This window comes from Aspergillus caelatus (genome assembly GCF_009193585.1).
Source record: "Aspergillus caelatus strain CBS 763.97 unplaced genomic scaffold BDV27scaffold_11, whole genome shotgun sequence".
Lineage (NCBI taxonomy): Eukaryota > Fungi > Ascomycota > Eurotiomycetes > Eurotiales > Aspergillaceae > Aspergillus > Aspergillus caelatus.
Window position 1 is genome coordinate 151215 of NW_022475274.1, and position 17696 is coordinate 168910.

Here is a 17696-nt window from a genome sequence, read left to right on the forward strand (position 1 = left end):
AACTTATTTGACTTGTCAATTTATCAATAAGGTTGGAACCGGCGGTCACGAAGAAATCACTCATTTTCTCTGTCGTCTTTCTCCACAATGTTCAGATCTTCCGCCATTCATCTATCACCTTCAAGAGTTCTTTGTTCATGATAGTTCAATCTAGTAGTATTTATATGTGCGGAGATCCATCGTTTTATATCGGTCAAGCCCCCCCCCCACTCTATCATTTTATCAGCGGCGACGGTTATCGAGACAGCGTTTCAACCAATTAATTAACCCCGCTATCGATTTCCGCGACAATTTCACCGCAAGTGCGACAGATTCATCCCACCGTCCCTGCGACCGGTGAACCTCTCAAACCGGTGGGTTCCTTTGCCAAGCGGACATATCTGCAGCCAATTTGACTATAAGGGGTCGAATCCCCCTACAGGTTTGAGAGTCTCTTGCTGACGATATACTCAATAGTGCAGGCTCACGACGCGCGTTCCATCCTTTTCTGCTCTATCGCGCGGAGACCAAATTACTTCTTCCGACTACGAAGGACTCCCTGGTTGGATACCTTATTTCTCTCCTTAAATGGCATCCCAAGCACAAGCCCAGGCTCAGGCTCAGGCCCAGGCCCAGCGACCCAAGGTCCAGCCTTGTCGGTACAAGACGGGGAAGACTCTGGGCGCCGGATCTTACTCCGTTGTGAAGGAGTGCGTACACATCGACACTGGTCGGTACTATGCCGCGAAGGTGATCAATAAGCGACTGATGGCGGGGCGCGAACACATGGTATGGGTCTCTACCAGGAGATGCCCCAGAAGATGTATGATCGCTGGCGATTTGAGTTGACTCTGGTTGTAGGTTCGTAACGAGATCGCTATACTCAAGAAGGTGTCAATGGGTCATCAGAACATTTTGACCTTGGTCGATTACTTTGAAACTATGAATAACTGTATGTCCGTTCCCGGACTCTGGCCTGTGACTAGTGACCCAGGTTAACCATTCCAATTGTGCAGTATATCTGGTCACCGATCTTGCACTGGGTGGCGAGTTGTTCGACCGTATTTGTCGGAAAGGCAGCTACTTCGAATCAGATGCTGCGGATCTTATCCGCGCCATTCTGTCGGCTGTGGCCTACTTACATGATCACGGTATCGTACACCGTGACTTGAAGCCCGAGAATCTGCTATTTCGCACTCCGGAGGACAATGCGGATCTCTTGATTGCGGACTTCGGTTTGTCTAGAATCATGGATGAAGAACAGTTCCATGTTCTCACTACGACTTGCGGTACACCTGGGTACATGGCGCCTGAGATTTTCAAAAAGAGCGGCCACGGAAAGCCAGTGTATGTCTCCACGGAGTGCCTATCCTTCCCAGCTGCCTGAATAGGCCAAATCCTCGGTTTTCAACAATACGTCTGACACACTGCAACAGGGATATCTGGGCCATCGGCGTCATCACCTACTTCTTACTCTGCGGCTACACCCCCTTTGACCGTGACTCCAACCTGGAAGAGATGCAGGCCATCCTTGCAGCTGACTACTCTTTTACCCCGATCGAATATTGGCGCGGTGTCTCGCAGCATGCCCGGGATTTCATCAAACGGTGTCTGACCGTCGATCCCGAAGCACGCATGACCGCCCACGAAGCCCTCCAACACATCTGGGTCAACCCACCGTACGACCCACACGCCGACCAGTCCGGTCAAGACTTGCTCCCGACCGTCAAGAAGAACTTCAACGCCCGTCGGACACTTCACAAGGCCATCGATACCGTTCGTGCGATCAACAAGCTCCGCGAAGGTGGCGGCCTGATGATGGACGGGGTGATGAGCGTAGACCCGAAACCGGAAAGGGTCAACGGCAACCATGTCGTCGAGGAACGATCACACGACGACGGACAGATGGACCTCGACAGCCGCAGCGATGCACGCGGCCAGACAGAGGAACAGATCCGGGCACAGGAGCAGAGAGTGAAACAGATGGTAGCCGGCCTGTGGAGTAGAACTGCGAAGAAATGACGAGGGAAAAAAAAACGAATCTGATGATAGATATGCCAAGATTTCTTCCCACCTTTTTTGCTTATAATCAGGCTTTCCATTTTTCGTTTGCTTCTTTGCGTGTCTTATACAGTTTTTGTTTCTTGCTTGGCGGGTTTTTCTACCATTGCTTCCTAAGCCCTGGATGAGGGAGGAAAGGTCTATATATGCCCATTGTTTGAGCTCTGATGATTGCCATACCTTGATTAATTGGTATATAAAGCATCTTCGGTATATATAGACATATGTATATCGCTACTGCGGGAGGTCTTGATACATTTAGAGTAAGAATAAGTTCAAAAAATAGTGAACTATCTCACACACATTCGCACTATATCTCTTAATGAAACTACTATACAGTAATACAATAATCGACCATCCGACATCGAGATAAATTAGGAGAAGTAGGTTAGAGACTCGGGAATAGATAAAGACTACTAGCAGCACAGTAACTAACTTAATACACAGAGCTTATCCTATATTAGTACCGGTCCATTTCTGCCCTGAAGAGTATAGCACCCAGTGGAAATCGACATAAATAATCAGTATAATGCATCCATCTAAGCATAACCCATGCACTACAACGCCACATCAAGCTCAAATTGTTCCCACAAGGTAATCGAAACTATACAGAAACAAACAACTAGCATGAGAGACTACTGTTAAGTCCAAAACGAAGAACTTGTGTGCATAAATAAGATCAGCTTAGCGCATTTGCCTCACCTTCATATAACTTACCAGTAAATGGCGAAGTACCAGACCCGGAAAGGGTATTTTATTCAGAAACTGAGTAAGTAGAGGAAATACTTACTTCTTCAACAGGACTGTGTTTCCCAGAAGATACACGCAATACCGGGCTGTTGAGGATAGGTAGTAGTGTTGCTGCCTGAGTAGGTAGAAAAGTACGGCCTGAGCATAGTCGTCGTTTGCTCAAAGTAAAGGGTAGATGTCAGTTGGCTACTATAACCCACCAGATGTGAAACATGAATATAGCCAGCTAAGGAACCTCATACGTATCAATGCTGTAGCATGCTTAAATCTACCCTTACATTGCCTACTATTTAGTAGGACTATCAACTTGGTGACATGTCATATAGCATATGGTGACTACTATCTCGAAGCTTGAAACTACAGTAACTGAAACCCTGCCTCTAAATCCCCCGGTAGACGATGCTCACAGGCTGCCTTGTAGAGGTCGTAGTGTGTTCTCAGCGTCTAGTTCTTGTATGGCAAATACTGACGACAAACATTAGACCTGAGTCGCCATCCATCGAACGGAGAGTGGGTATGTGTCATATTGAGCTTTTTTTTTCCTTCAGGCAGCTATGAGGTAATTGGGAAGTTTCATCATACGTACTTATGTTGTGGTGCTGTTTGATTTTTTTTTTCTACGAAACCGCTTGCTTGTAGGCTTGTAGGCTTGTAGGCTCTTTTCCTATCCCTTACCTTTTCTTCGTTCTTTTCCCTTTCCCTGGAGTAATATCTTGGCCTTCTCCTTCATTGACTGATTATTTAACAGACTATCACCTTGTCAGATCTCTTTTCCTTCAGTCTACAGCGAGATCTGAGTCCTTAAATCAAGTATATGGCCGTCATGGGCATGACAGGAGTTGGGAAGACAACTTTCATTAGCACGTTGACAGATAGCGACCTAACCGTTGGACATGGTCTCAGTTCCTGTATGTTCTGCCCAAAGTAAACGAAACAGAGAGTTACAGCTGCTAACACCGTCTGGACACAAGGCACGAAGGACATCGACGTTGTCGAAACGATCATTAACGGGCAGAAGGTCCATCTCATTGATACCCCCGGTTTCGACGACACGGACCTGTCGGACACGGAGATCCTCAAGACGATTGCAGCGTACTTGCAAGGAGCGGAAGGGGCCAGTATCCAGTTGACGGGGCTATTATATCTGCACCCGAATTAGCGATGTGCGGGTGCAAGGAAGTGCGTTGAAGAACATCCGCATATTTAGGAGTCTCGTTGGGGAGGACAATATGACCAACGTCATTCTGGTCACGACGCGATGGGACTCCGTGACTGAAGTGGAAGGAGAACTTCGGCTACAAGAACTGCTGGGGAAGGACAAGTTCTGGGGAGGGATGATTACTGCGGGGGCGAGGCATGAGGCCTTGCATAACGTGGAGATCGACAGTCAGCGGATCGTGCAAAGTCTGCTGGGGCAACCTCCCGTGGAGTCGGAGCTTCAGCGGGAGTTGAAGGCTGGGAAGAGCCTAGAACAAACAGGGGCCGGGCAAGTGGTTAGTGGGGAATTGCGGAAGATGGAACAGAGACATGTTGGGGGAGGTTGCAGAGCTTAAGGAAGCTCTCCGGGTGGAAAAGAATAGTGAAATCACCTATCAGCTTCGGACAATACCTATGAGGAATTGCTGAAAAAGCAGGCGCAGATTGCAGAAGAGCAGAAGAATCATCACCAGACGGAGATGAGGCAACTCCAGAATCAGTTGAGAAAACTTCAGAAGGGCCGCTACTCACTGATATAATATATCTACTCGTATCGGTAGATAGGGATATCTCAAGAGTTCATGGGAATCAGAAGAGGTGCTCGATTCACATCCATTCTAGGTATCAAGATATTTGCTCAACATTGCCGGAAGTCGCCTTGACGCCCTTACGGCTTGAATGCTGTATTTGCTAGGATTGCAATAAAAACCCTTTTGCTACACCATTTTATTCTGATTGTAGATTTATGTCAGTATCGGGCCACTATTTAAGAAGTAAGGCGCCAGCCACAAGAAATCACCATGTATGTCATCCAAGAAATAGCTCTTACAGCTGTTGTTCCTGCCTTAATCACACAATGAGATTGTCGATTACAGTCATCCTGATCCATTTCATGTGTTTTGTTGCCTTGTCGGATGATCAACTGCATAGATACACTCACTCTGCAGCGTGCATGACATGGTTTTGTTCACCGTCTCACCGTCCTTAACAGGAAATGTCATGAGTTTTCTTCATGGGTCGAAGAGTGGTGTCAGCCCCGGGGGTCGGCGGAACTTGAATGTTGTCTGTGATCGATGTGGAGAAGTGAGTGTGGAACTGCACAGCGTACGGCATAAATAGTGGCCCATTGACGAGTATCAAAATAGGATATATATATGGAGTGTAGGTAGTCAGGGCTCAATGCATCACAAAAAGCATCTATGCTTGTGTATTGAAAAGTAAAAATATATAGTATATTTAAATAAATTAAAGATACAAGGCGAAACATATATTATATAGTAGGATAGATGAGGAAATATTGCATACTTCAACTACGATAATAAAATTGAGGGATTGAATTAGACGTTGATATGCCTCAATTTCGGGATCTAAATATCAGAAAAACCATGCAGACCCTAAATAATAATTAACCCAAACACGCCATTACCTCTTCATTAACACCATCATATCATTAACCAAATAGATAGGTGGTCTCCAAAATGCGCTCCTCGGGTCACAGGCTAGAAAATATCACTCGCAGAATAGAAACCAGACCATCATCATATTTGTTCATACAGCTGGACCCAACAATTTCTCACTCCCATCGCCCAGAGAGAGAACCCACTGCCGCCATTCCTGCCATTCGGCGTAGCTCGCGGAGGCCTTCAACCCTTGATACTTGACGACTCGGAAGTCGGAGACTTGCTCCCATGGCTTGTTGGAGTTAGAGGTGTGACCTCCACTGCTGCTACCTCTTAGAAATCTCCTAGTCATGCTTTCGTGGCCACCATCCCAGCCTGCTTTCTCCATCAAGCTTTTCAATGTCTGCTCTTTGGTCCATCCTTGCTCCACAGGGACGTCCGGTAGGTAGGTTGCACCGTAGCGTCGACCGCGGTTAATAAAAGAGATACGGATTCCATGGACCCCGAGAGCCCAATCTAGAGCGTTAGTGCAGGGCTCAAAGGATCCAAGGAGGGTTAAAGAGCATGACAGGGTGGGTATAGCGGCGGCTGGAATTGGAGTAAAACGGGTATCTTCGAACGCACTGCGTCCGTGTTAGCAACAGGCGTCTAGATGGGAGACGATCCATTTGCCCCCACATCAGGGATACATACGAAGTGATAGCGTAGGACTCTAAGCCTGCAGCAAGCTCCTGCGCCTCGAAAGTGCCAATACAACCGCGAAGTGACTTACGGCCGCTCCTGGAGAGAGTGTTCCAAGTTACAAATAACGGATACTGCAGATCTTTTGCCCTTTGACGTCTCAAGCCGCTCGCATCGGACTGCAGCGACTGTGAGCTTGGTGTGGTCATGGTAGTAGTAGGAGTGGAACTAGATAGGCCTGAGTGTGAGGAATTACTCGAGGGCGTGGTAGCGGAGCTCGAATCCGACGAGGCCTGGCTCTGGAGGCGACTGATATTTGGTAACTTCAGTCCCCGGGGGCCGTTCTTGGGCTTAGAGGATACATCGTCTATGTCATCATCGTCATCTCCAGACTGCAGGCCAAGACTCGCGCTCTCCCTCAGAGTAACCGACTCATCGTTGTCCTGGAGAGCGGAAACTTTCTTAAATTGCTCGTATCGTTCCCATAGCTCCTCCACGGCTGTGAGGCTAATGTGCTCTTGACCTTTATACGAGGCGGCGAGGCACTCAAAGCAGTAATAGCAATGAGCGGGGGTTGCCATCTTCTCGGAACCGCCAGAATCACGGACAAAAGGTGAAAAAAGATTACTGTAAAGCAAGCTAAGCGCTCTTGTCCTTGAGAAAAGCCAGGTTTGCTGTGACAAATCTTCTGATACTAACAGACACCTTGCTCCACCCGGATAGACACCGCTGCTTGCCGCTTATCTCGTGAGAAGACACACAAGATCAGCACTACTTATGAACAAATATCGTGCCCGTTTTGAGTCAGTTTATTCTGAGGAGAGGCAGAGAGATCCAGCAGCGAAGCACACCGTCTGTTTCCGTCTGTATTTGTGTCTGGTAGAGGAGAGGGGAAAGAAGGAATGAGGGGGAAGTACTCCATTACATATCAGGCGTCGATAAGATAAGCTCCACGTGATGGCATGGTTGGTTATTCTCCCGTGACCAGGCACAGAACAAGGGACTGAATTCCACAAAAAAGCCAAGACATGATCATAGATTTGCAAACCTAACACTTTCCCAGTCTACTTGTAACCTCCGACCACACATACTCTCGAAGGGAGCTCTTTAGGGCTATTGGATTCTTCTCTACAACCCGATTGACTAGCGGGTGTCGTTCCAGGGTTATAAAGTGGCGGAACGTTGGTTCGGCGGTGCCCTGAATAACCCTTCCCGTGATCTACAACAGCTGCTCTACGCAGATTCAGAAAGGTCTGGTGCAGAGTATGGGCATAAACTTCTTGCCATGAGGAATAATTTCAAGTCAGTAAGCTGCTCTGTCGGCGTTACGGGCACAAGGCATAAAAATAATGAACCTTTTTGAACTTCTAGTTAATATGCCTCCCTAACCAAGCCGTACATGGTCCGAGACCCCCGTGGACATGCCACTGATCGGCCCCACAATACTAATCAATATTTGGCTTCGCCATGCTTTAAAAAACGAGTCTGAAGAAGCTGAAAAGACAAAAAGAATAGAAGAAACGTCAGCGACAGGATTTGAACCTGTGCGGGCGAACCCAACAGATTTCTAGTCTGTCGCCTTAACCACTCGGCCACACTGACGGTTGTTATTGTATATGGACTTCTTATATTAAAATATAAATAATTTACAACATAATCTATATTAAACCACTTGCTGCAGGGCAGTCCAGGCAAGTAGATGATAAGGACTGGGGTCAAAGAAGGGACAAATGGCTCGCTCCCCAAGAATATTACTTCCACCATTTTCTTTAAACCCCTCCAGGACTGTCCTTCCATGCTATCACTACAGGTCTGACTTGCCGCCCCCTTATTGATGCTGCAGCCCATATACGGACGGCAAACGCCACACAGCATTTATTCGTAATTGCTGTGTTTTACTCGATTATCATTCACTTCTTGTCAGCCGCGGTAGTAATGACAGCACATTGCTGGAGTAGTAACCACTAAAGAGCGCTTCACGACGATATCACATGATAGGTAAGCCCTACCCGGAAAAGGCTGGTTCGGGTCAACCAATCAGAAAATATCTACCAGAACTGCAAAATATTAAGATTTATAGTCTTGGGGATTTGTAATCCCCCTTTTCTTGATTTCATTTTTAGGCGAGGGTCAGGGTAATGCTGTTGGTGGGGGTCAGAGAGTCAGTGATCCCTCTAGATATATATGACTGGACTTAGAATCTAGCAAAGCTACAGCACCGTGGAAAACTATATGTTGAACATGTATTCCATTGAACCAGCTGTTTGAACGTTGTCAACATACTATTTGTATAACTATCCCTCGACGCGAAATATATATACTTGTTTTGCTGGAATAAATGGATGGCAATAACCCGAATGCAAATGTCCTGCTTGGGAGATCGTAACCTCTTTTGTATCTCGTTGAGTTATATATATATATATATATATATATATATTTGTATATGCCTACAGTAAGACGACACTCTAGGGTCCTATGCAATCTCGCCGCGGTCGCAAAGAACTCCATGCATACACCTAGGAGCCAAGAGCCCTAACAGCATGCACCACGGTCAAATATTGGTGAGTGACGCATTGTGTATCTAAGCCTCCCCGGAGCGACCGAGAGGTGATCCATTAGAACGTGGAACCAAACGGCCCTGAAACATGGGCGTTCCTAATTACTAGACCAGAAGAGTTGTTTTATGACAGATTTCGAGCTGCTGATCAGTCGCACTGTCGCCTGGAACAACTATCGTTTCCTCTGGGTGGAATCGAGGCTATCTGTAGATAAGTTTCGTAGCTGAGCTGGTCACCATCACCGTCCACGATCATCCTTCGGTATAGGCAAGTTTAACATAGACAGCATATTTCGTGCGGGTCCTGCACCGCCCGCCTGACTCTGAAGGGCCTCCAGCAGGTTCTTCGCGAGATTTATGTCAATATCTCCATCTTCAAGATCGGGCATTTCCCCTTCCCCTTCGTCATGGTCCTCGCCTGACTTTCCTTCAGACAATGCCTGCTTACTTGCAGATGCCTTACCGGGACGATTCAGGTCAAGTACACCGGTGCCTCTCAGCTCGGCTTCCATCTGCCGTGATAGCTCTTGTATCTGTTCAGTATCATCTTCAGACTCAGCATCTAGTTCTTCCACTCGATTACGTGGCATCGATGGTCGAGATGAGCCCTTGGGACCAGATGCTGATGGCATCCCCATCATCTCTTTCATCATCTTAGAGAATTCCTCTTCATCAAAGGATGCCTCCTTGTCCTCTCCGTCACTGCTCACTTCGTCGTCGTCATCATCATCACCGTTGTCGGAATCAGAGTCATAATCGTCAAAAAAATCAGCCCCATCGAGACCGGCTGAGTCATTATTCAGAAACTCTTCGAAGCGTGCAACGATACGCTGAAGATTCTCTTGGGCATTGGCATCGCCAAAATTGCCCTTGGGGAGTTTCCCGTCGTCCTTTTCTTTTCCTTTACCTTTGAGTTCCCTGTCGAGATCCTCAAAACTGATGTCCAGCCACTTTTCGTCATCCTCTGTTTTGTCCCAGGTAGATATTTCCTCATCGGTAGGCAGGCTCTCATCTCCGCTTTCGATATCTTCCAAGACAAGTTTTATCTCCCTCACGACGGCCGTATCTTGATTTTGTGGGTCGGTGAGAAGCATTTCAAACCCGCAGGCAAGCTTCATACCCAATTCTGCCCTGTCATAAGCTTTTTGTTCATCCTTGGAAGGTAGCGCTCCAGCCCATGATTTTGGGACCGGGAAATCCTGGCTTTTGAGCTGAGCATAACCGACCCTAGTGAACCGGACGCTGACAGTGATGAAATCCTCTGGTTTGAAGATGAAACTGTCAGGCTCCTTAGCCCGGAGAGGTCGTAATGCAATTGGGTCCCTTAGATAGAAAGCTTCCACCGCCGATGAGATATATGCAGGCTTCTGGTGTAATAAGTACGCGATCTTGCGGGGGATCCTGATCAGTGCGGAGTGAAGGTTTTCGCTGATTTGCTGGGGATAATTGCGCAATCGATAGAATGCCTCTTCTTGAATCATTGCGGAGCGCATAAGCCGCGCAGGTTCCTCGATGATGATCCTCCTCGAATCTGAAAGAGATAGCCTTTCCGTCACTTTGCCCTTTTGGTTTTTCGGTTTGATGATAACAAGTTCACCACGGTGTATCCACACCTGCAGAGACCATTAGCTCTATGCAATGGACGCACAAAAAACGATCCTCTTACTCGGTTATCGGCTACTTCGGGCTCCAGCCATGACGGCAGCGCCCCTGCGGCTTCGATGAGAAGAAACTGCCCATCACCATCTGTGACCTTGACCCAGATATCCTTATGCTTTTTCGAAAGCTCGCGCAACAAATACACAACTACCCATTCATCCTCAATCGAGTCGCCGAAATTGGTGCGTCCGCGTAGGAATGTGTTTCCTGGTTACAGTTCAATCAGCATGGCCCTGTGGTTTGGCCTTAGGGAGTTTGTAAAAGACGCAATCACATACCATCCTCCTTTGTAATTTCCAAGCGGAACCCTTCTCTCTGCCAGATATAGTCTTTGAGAAGGTCCTTTGTCAGTTCCGCAGCAGTACGTTGTACTTCCACCAAGCGCGATCTCGTTTCTGCGACTTCGTCGACGATAGCGGGGGTGGGGTCGGAGGCGATATGATAGAGCGAATACTCCACACAATCGTCGGGGAGCTCAGGTTTCGGGATGGGATGGAAGGTGGACTTAAACCATTCTAGGTCTTCCTCCGACATGGGTGCCATATTGATAATTTCAAAACCCTAGTCGTTCGCAGGCACAAGGAATCAGTTTCGCTCCATCAAAAGAAAAATTACTGGCAATGACTTCATACCGAACGAGACGCGGTGAATCTCCCGGTCCGGCGCTCGTGATCTCAACGCTAAGCTGTTTCCGGCTAGATATCAACAAGAAAACGGTTGTGGGTCCTCACCGCCCAAAACACGTCCTCGTAATGCCGCATACACGGCTTGTACTCTAATCCTAATCTACTTTACTGCATTTTAGTGTTGCTTCCCTTCACACGCGCCAAGACTTAGAGATGATCGCGCGCTGGCAAAAACATTGAGCCAATTCAACACCTCAAGTCTTACATATTTTTCGCGTAATCCGCCTTGACAATGGTGGTGCCGTATATCGACACACCGCGCACCGAAGTCGACGGAAACGCGACTTACCTGACCAATGGCTTTCGCAGCGTCGGACGGCACAACCTATCGGCGCTCGATTCGGTCGAGAACTCGTTCCAGACACCCTCCAAAGATGAAGACCTCCTAAAAGGACTCGGTGATGATCGAAGACGAAGCTCTAGCGGATTCAAACTCAGTACACCGCGTGCAGGCACCGGTTCCAAATCGACGAGAAACGCGTTGAACGGCCGGCATCAGCTTCCGACAGCAGCACCACCCAAGGGAGAATTCACTCCATTGATGCGGAGTGCTGCAAAGAACAATTTCCTACGAAACATGTCCACGGCGAGGGGTAACGGTCACAAAACCCCAGGATATATGAAGGAAGGTCGCAGCAATTTCCATACCCCCGGGCTTCCGAGTTACGATATGACGGGTATCGACGAGGAGGATGAAACCGACGACCAACCCACGCCACTACCGCAGGTTGCGAGCAGTAGTGTGCAAAGTACACCCCTTCCGGGGTTGTCGGGTAGAGGCGGGAATGGTCTCTTGAACGATGGGCAGAACATGACCCTGAGGGAACAAGAAAAGGTAAGCCTTACTTTCCTGTATTCTTTCCATAGGGGTTAAAACGGTGCAACTGACCTTTGTAGATAATCGACAAACTAGACAAGGATAACTTCGGCCTGAAGTTAAAGATTCACTATTTGCAAGAGCAATTGGAGAAAGCAGGCCCGTCGTACAATCAAGCGGCACTCAAAGAAAACACCGAGCTCAAGGTGTCGAAGCTCACGATGCAACGAGATATCTCCCGATATAAGAAGAGTCTCCAACAGGCAGAACGCGACCTCGAAGCCTACCGCGTGCAATTCCAAGAACTCCGGGAGAAAGTGCGGAGGGGCCAGTTGGATGAAACGTCACAGCGCGAGATGGATCTAATGCGGGAGGAACTGGAATCAAAAGACCAGCGAGTCAGAGAACTCCAGGAAGAACTCCGAGATGCGAAGGATAGGCAATCAGAGGAAATTGAAAAACTCCGCGATGAGATCGAGGACCTGGAAGCCTCCCTCAGGGAGAAGGAGCGTACGATTGACGAGCGTGATGAGGAGCTTGAAGAGCTGAAAGACAAGGATAGCAAGGAACATGGAGCACTCGCTGAACTTGAATCCGAACTTCAACGCGCGAAGGAGCAGATGGAAGAGCTGCAGGACTCTCTTGACCAGGCGAAGTCCGAAGCTCGAGAGGCAAGGGAGTCTGAAAGCCGTGCAAGGAGCGACAAGGAGGAAGCCGAGAAGAACTTGCAAGAACTACATGATGAGATGGCAAACAAGTCCATTAGTACCAAGGGGCTGACCCGCCAGCTAGAAGAAAAATCAAGCAAGTTGGAAGAAGAGCTTCAGACACTGCAAGAGCAAAACAGCGTACTGAAAGAGGAGCTCGAAAGGAAAGCCCGGAATGAAGCCCACCTTGAAGAGCAGTACCAGCGGGCTCAGCAGAGCATGGACGATGAAGGACAGAAATTACATAACGATATTGCACTGGCCAGACATGAACTAAATGTAGTTCAGCAGGAACGCGACACACTCTCTGCTCAATTGCAAGAAGCACTCGATGAGATCCAGCATAAGACAGAGGAAAAGGAGCTCCTCCAAACACGCCATTACGCTTTAACTGATGAATCCGGTGGTCTGCAGACTGAGTTAGCCCAGGCGCAAGCCAGGATACGAGAGCTCCAACACTCTGTCAATGATGCGAAAGAGCATGCCCTGGAAGACGCCGATACCGTTCGCACCCAATACAGAGAGGAGATTGAAAGACTCCAGGAAGAAATTGAGGCTCTCAATCATGAGATTGAAGATAAAGAAGGCCAATTTGCATTAGAACAAGACCGGTGGGAAAGCACAAAGCGAGCTCTGCAACTTCAGAAGGACAGGGCAGAAGACCAAGCGGCTGGATTCAAGCGTACGATTGAGAAGCTTGAGCAAGTTGAGCATACTCTTACGGGCAAAGAAAGCAAACTCCAAGAAGTTATTGATAGTGAGAAAGCGCGACACTTTAATTCAGAAGCGGTCTTAAGCCGCCAAGTGAAAGAGCTGAACGACGAGCTCTTATCAAAGAGACAGATTATTGATGACCAACGGACTGAGCTTCTTTCGGTTAAAGAAGAACTTCGGCTTGCCAAACGCGAAGAAGCAGCATTGACCGAAAAAGTACAAGCGCTGGAGGATGAGGTCGTGGTATTGCAAGCGAACTTGGAGGAAGAACGAGAATACGCCAAGGGACGAATGCAGAAAGGTTCCAGCGATCATGACAACAGGCTGCAGAACTTAATATCTGAAAAGCAAAAACTTCGCGATCAGCTTGCCAATGCTCATGTCGAATTACACGATCTACGAACCTCGATGGTTGACCTCGAAACTGAGCGTGATGAGCTCCAGGCTCAGCTCGACCAAGCCCAGCATCAAGTTGACGACACTACCAAGTTCGATAAAGAAAAGGTTGAGCTCCGCAAATCTACTCTGCGTCTCGAAGGCGAGCTCAAAAGGCTGAGGGAGGAAAAATCATCCCTTGCTGAAGCGAAGGAGGCGCTCGAACAGCAGCTCAGCTCAGAAGTTGAAAGAGCTACGATGGAAGAAAATCGTCTTGCGGTTGAGATCGATCAACTTCAAGACAGGCTGCAAGCAACTTCTGGTGGAAGAGATAGGGAGCTGACTTCGGCAAAGAGTAAAACACAGCGTCTCGAAAGGCGAGTGCAGGAGCTAGAGGCACTTTTAGAGCAACAAACTTTGGGCGAACAGGAACACTCGACCGCGAACGCAGACCTCTCAATGCTGCGTCATAATTTAGACGAGGCGCGGAAACGGGAGAAGACCCTACTCCAGCGGGAAGCAGACCAAAAGGCCTCTGTCCGCAGCTGCAAATCAAGGATCGCCGAACTTGAGAGAGAGTTGCACGACACCATGATGCGGAAATTCGAGGACCACACTCATGCGTCACCTTCTGATAAACTCAACGAAGAGCTACGAAGCTTACGAAAGCAATTATCCGAAGCGCATCGCACGCTAAGAGAACTGAAAACAAAGAACCGAGACCTCGAACGAGCTGCAATGAGGGAGGAGGACCAGCGAGATCTGCACGAGTTGCTTAGATCGTCTACTCTTGAGGCTGAGTCCTTGGCACTGAAGGTATCAGAGCGCGATGCACGGTTGAGTGAACTAAGAGCCCAAGTACGCAGGATCCGAGAGGAGCGTGCCTTCTGTGCAAGAAAGGCCGAGGCGGCCATCAAAGACTTGGAGTCTCTCCAAGAACGTTACAATCATCTTGTGGAGAAGGCGGGCTCCAAATCAGATAGCAAGAGCAGACACGACAAAGAGATTCTGGGCTTAGGCAAGGAGATCATCTGGCTCCGTGCTCGGTTGAAGCGAGAGGAGAAGTTCCGCCGTGACCTGGCTTGGAGCAAGGGCCTGATGGAGCTCGGAGAGCGGGTCCGAGTTGCATGGTACGTGACAATCCCTTTGTTCTTCCATTGGCCTACTGACTAACTAACGTTTTTCCTTGCAGTAACGAGGCCGATCTCAGAATGATCTCCGAGATGGGAGTTAAGCCCCGTGATCGCGGTATGCTTCGCAGCCCACGACAGAAGCTCAAGACCGGCATCTTCATGGTGAAAGCAATTGTACGGATGCAGCGCATGGGCCAGCAATGGCAAAAGACAAAGAAAATAGGCGAGGGCCTCAAACGGGCCAAGAACGAGGTCCTGAAGAGAAGAGAGGCGTCGAGTAGCAAGGCATTGGTGTAATTGCCGTGCTACTTTTTTTTTTTTTTTTTTTTTTTTCGATATAACCAGTTCATTCTTTGGCTTACGACTTGTTTCCAAGTGATTCCCCAATCTGTTCATACCGGTCTCTAGGTTTTCTTTTATTCCACTGGTTCTGTTTATGGAGGCGTTTTAACTATTGGATGAAAGGATGGATAGGGCTTATAGTTAGCTTGTCTTACTGTTGTCTGGACATTCTGCATATATTTTATAGCCTGTACGGGTTGCTGTTTTTGATGATCAGGATAATTGAATGAGAAATGTGAAGCTTGTTAAGTATGGCTGTTTGGTCTTTGTTCTTTGGTTCTTATTATCTAGTTGTTCTGTGTAATTAATTGCAAGAGTCCATACTCTTGAATAATCATCGATCGGACCTTCTGATGGTGAATATAGTGACTATAGAGTCACCAGCAATCAGAATTGTAGACTTGTATAAGCCAAGTGGACCTCCGACGCCAGAGATGAGAAAGTCATAGATAAGCATTGTTCATTAGACTTTATTCTTCAGACACATGACTCGTTAAATCAACACAATGAATTTGACACTGAATAGACTCGAACTTAGCCCAAACTAGTTCAACAGAATTGTAACGCCTGGTCTCGCCTTGCCGAACAACGGTAACGCTTCTAACACCGGGGTCGTGGGTAGGATGAATATAGAGGGACGTGTATAGGAATCTGCAAGGTAGCCGCTTGAGAGAGGATGATGTGAGAATGTATAAACGTAAAATATCTCTCATTCGCTCAATCCAAGAGAGATGAAGAAGGGGGGTGGTATGCAAAAAAGAGCCAGCACAGCGGTATATGCTTTCAAGTATAGAGGGCAAGGGTTTACTATATGGGCTAAGCGCCTTCGCTGCCAAATTCCTTGGTCCACTCCGAGTTCCTCTGGAGGTCTTCTTGACTGACAGTGGGTCTAGAGTTGCGAACTGCTTTGATAAAGTCTTTCAGAACGAGCGGTGGCTCCAGCAACTGATCTGCTTCCACACTCGTCCATGTCATCTCCATTGCACCTGCATCTCCTGGAGAGCATGGTGTTAATTTTTCTTGTCCTTCAAACAAAACCTGGTGACGAGTTAGCCATCATTCGGTTCAACTTAAAGGCTGGACTAATGCGGGTTTACCTTCTTGTAATGCGTGGCTGTTTGGATTTTACGGATCGGTTGCATGAGTGCATCCTGAACGGCAATGCTAATATCGCTGCCGGAGTAGCCCTCGCTCATCTCCGCCAGTGTTCTGTAATCGGCTTGCGTCATTTCACACGGTGTTTGTCCGACAGCTAGCATGAACATTTTCACTCGTGCATTGATGTCGGGAAGGCTGATGTGGACTCTCCGCTGGAATCTGCGACGAATAGCTGCATCTAGTTGCCATGGAATATTCGTTGCGCCTAGGATTAGAACACCTCTCGAATCCTTTCCTACACCATCCATCTGCACCAGCAACTCCGTCTTGATACGGCGAGATGCCTCTGATTCTCCTTCTCCACGAGGACCACATAGGGCATCCACTTCATCGATGAAGATAATAGCGGGCTTGTTCTCTCGGGCCATATTGAAGAGCTGCTTCACGAGCCTGTTATGAGTCAGAAACTGCCCGAAACACATGCGCTGAGTCCGCCCAGAGACCGTACCTTTCACTTTCACCCATCCACTTGGATACTAGATCACTGCTACTGACACTGAAGAATGTACTGTTTGCTTCGGTTGCCACGGCTTTGGCAAGATACGACTTTCCGGTACCGGGAGGCCCATAGAGCAAGATACCCTTCCATGGCTGTCGTTTCCCCGTAAACAAATGAGGGAACTTAATAGGTAATATGACCGCCTCCTTCAATGCTTCCTTAGCACTCTCGAGACCTGCTACATCCTCCCACTTCACATTCGGCTTATCCGACAAGATCGCCCCAGCAAGGGCGCTGCGTAGCTTCTTCGAATCAGCGTCTTCATTATCGTCCTCGTTCTTACTGAAAAAACGCATATATCAGCACCCAATATTAATGCAGAAACAGGATAGAGGCGACTGAAATACGTACTCGCCCTTCCCACTGCCTTGCGCCACCTTGCCGTTCGCGCCTACTGCACTTGGCTTCTTTCGACTTTCCGTTGCTTCAAGGTGGGTCTTGAGTTTCTCTGCGCGATCAAGATATTCGCCCGTTTTCGCGCGAATCATCTCCTTGGACTTCGGGTTCTTCTCCCATTTTAGGGCGAGCATGAATAGCTCCAGTGCGGAGTAGTAGCCCTGATAAGCCTTCTCGTACTCGCCCGAATTGTCGAGCTCGATGGCCTTCTTGACGGCATCAATCGCCCGCCCCAGGAAGTCCGTGTTACTCATGATTGTTCGGGGGTTGTTCGTGAGTACTCCGGGTTTGCTACTGGAGCCCGTAGGGGGATCGTCTCGGTGTGTGGAGAGAGGGAGGAGGTCGGAGGCGGGGACTGTAATAGGTGATTGCCTGAATGTGTTGGAATGCGGGAAACGGAGGGTGATAGGGTTCGAAAGAGGACAGATAAAGACTAGACAGCAGCCGGACCCATTCGACTCTAGAGAATGGACCAAGAGGAATACAACTAGGTATCAATCGACCGAGTTCTTGGCGGGATGATTGGAGGGGAGAAATGGCAAAAGGCGGCTTTCAGTGATGTTTACCGTCCTGCATTTTCTGCCG

General features: G+C 48.3%; 6 protein-coding genes and 1 non-coding gene across 7 annotated transcripts; 3 read left to right on the top strand and 4 right to left on the bottom strand.

The window, feature by feature from the left end:
* Positions 1-78: 78 nt before the first annotated feature.
* BDV27DRAFT_120749 (serine/threonine-protein kinase) lies at positions 79-2355 on the top strand. The gene is made up of 4 exons (XM_032065192.1): positions 79-768; positions 841-931; positions 996-1326; positions 1416-2355. Exons 1-4 carry the CDS (start codon positions 568-570, stop codon positions 1999-2001), a joined length of 1209 nt encoding a protein of 402 aa, XP_031932587.1. The 5' UTR covers positions 79-567; the 3' UTR covers positions 2002-2355.
* A 1258-nt stretch (positions 2356-3613) lies between these two features.
* On the top strand, positions 3614-4343 carry BDV27DRAFT_152999 (GTPase domain-containing protein; the record flags this gene model as incomplete). The annotated part of the gene is made up of 3 exons (XM_032071690.1): positions 3614-3698; positions 3762-3882; positions 3950-4343. The coding sequence occupies 3 exons, from the start codon at positions 3614-3616 to the stop codon at positions 4341-4343; spliced, it is 600 nt and encodes a 199-aa protein (XP_031932588.1).
* Positions 4344-5298: 955 nt separating this feature from the next.
* BDV27DRAFT_120751 (AMMECR1 domain-containing protein) lies at positions 5299-6958 on the bottom strand. Its single transcript, XM_032065193.1, has 2 exons — positions 6081-6958; positions 5299-6010 (listed from the first exon to the last, which is right to left on the bottom strand). The coding sequence occupies exons 1-2, from the start codon at positions 6647-6649 to the stop codon at positions 5536-5538; spliced, it is 1044 nt and encodes a 347-aa protein (XP_031932589.1). The 5' UTR covers positions 6650-6958; the 3' UTR covers positions 5299-5535.
* A 631-nt stretch (positions 6959-7589) lies between these two features.
* On the bottom strand, positions 7590-7670 carry BDV27DRAFT_t25. Its single transcript has one exon. It is a non-coding gene; the product is annotated as a tRNA-Ser (tRNA).
* Positions 7671-8476: 806 nt separating this feature from the next.
* BDV27DRAFT_120753 (putative regulatory factor Sgt1) lies at positions 8477-10867 on the bottom strand. Its single transcript, XM_032065194.1, has 3 exons — positions 10563-10867; positions 10292-10491; positions 8477-10238 (listed from the first exon to the last, which is right to left on the bottom strand). The coding sequence occupies exons 1-3, from the start codon at positions 10825-10827 to the stop codon at positions 8865-8867; spliced, it is 1839 nt and encodes a 612-aa protein (XP_031932590.1). The 5' UTR covers positions 10828-10867; the 3' UTR covers positions 8477-8864.
* Positions 10868-11202: 335 nt separating this feature from the next.
* On the top strand, positions 11203-15013 carry BDV27DRAFT_153002 (putative spindle-pole body protein (Pcp1); the record flags this gene model as incomplete). Its single annotated transcript, XM_032071691.1, has 3 exons — positions 11203-11805; positions 11868-14713; positions 14776-15013. 3 exons carry the CDS (start codon positions 11203-11205, stop codon positions 15011-15013), a joined length of 3687 nt encoding a protein of 1228 aa, XP_031932591.1.
* Positions 15014-15690: 677 nt separating this feature from the next.
* Positions 15691-17680, bottom strand: BDV27DRAFT_5897 (AAA family ATPase VPS4). Its single transcript, XM_032077023.1, has 4 exons — positions 17067-17680; positions 16665-16997; positions 16156-16606; positions 15691-16096 (listed from the first exon to the last, which is right to left on the bottom strand). The coding sequence occupies exons 1-4, from the start codon at positions 17363-17365 to the stop codon at positions 15875-15877; spliced, it is 1305 nt and encodes a 434-aa protein (XP_031932592.1). The 5' UTR covers positions 17366-17680; the 3' UTR covers positions 15691-15874.
* Between the last annotated feature and the right edge of the window lie 16 nt (positions 17681-17696).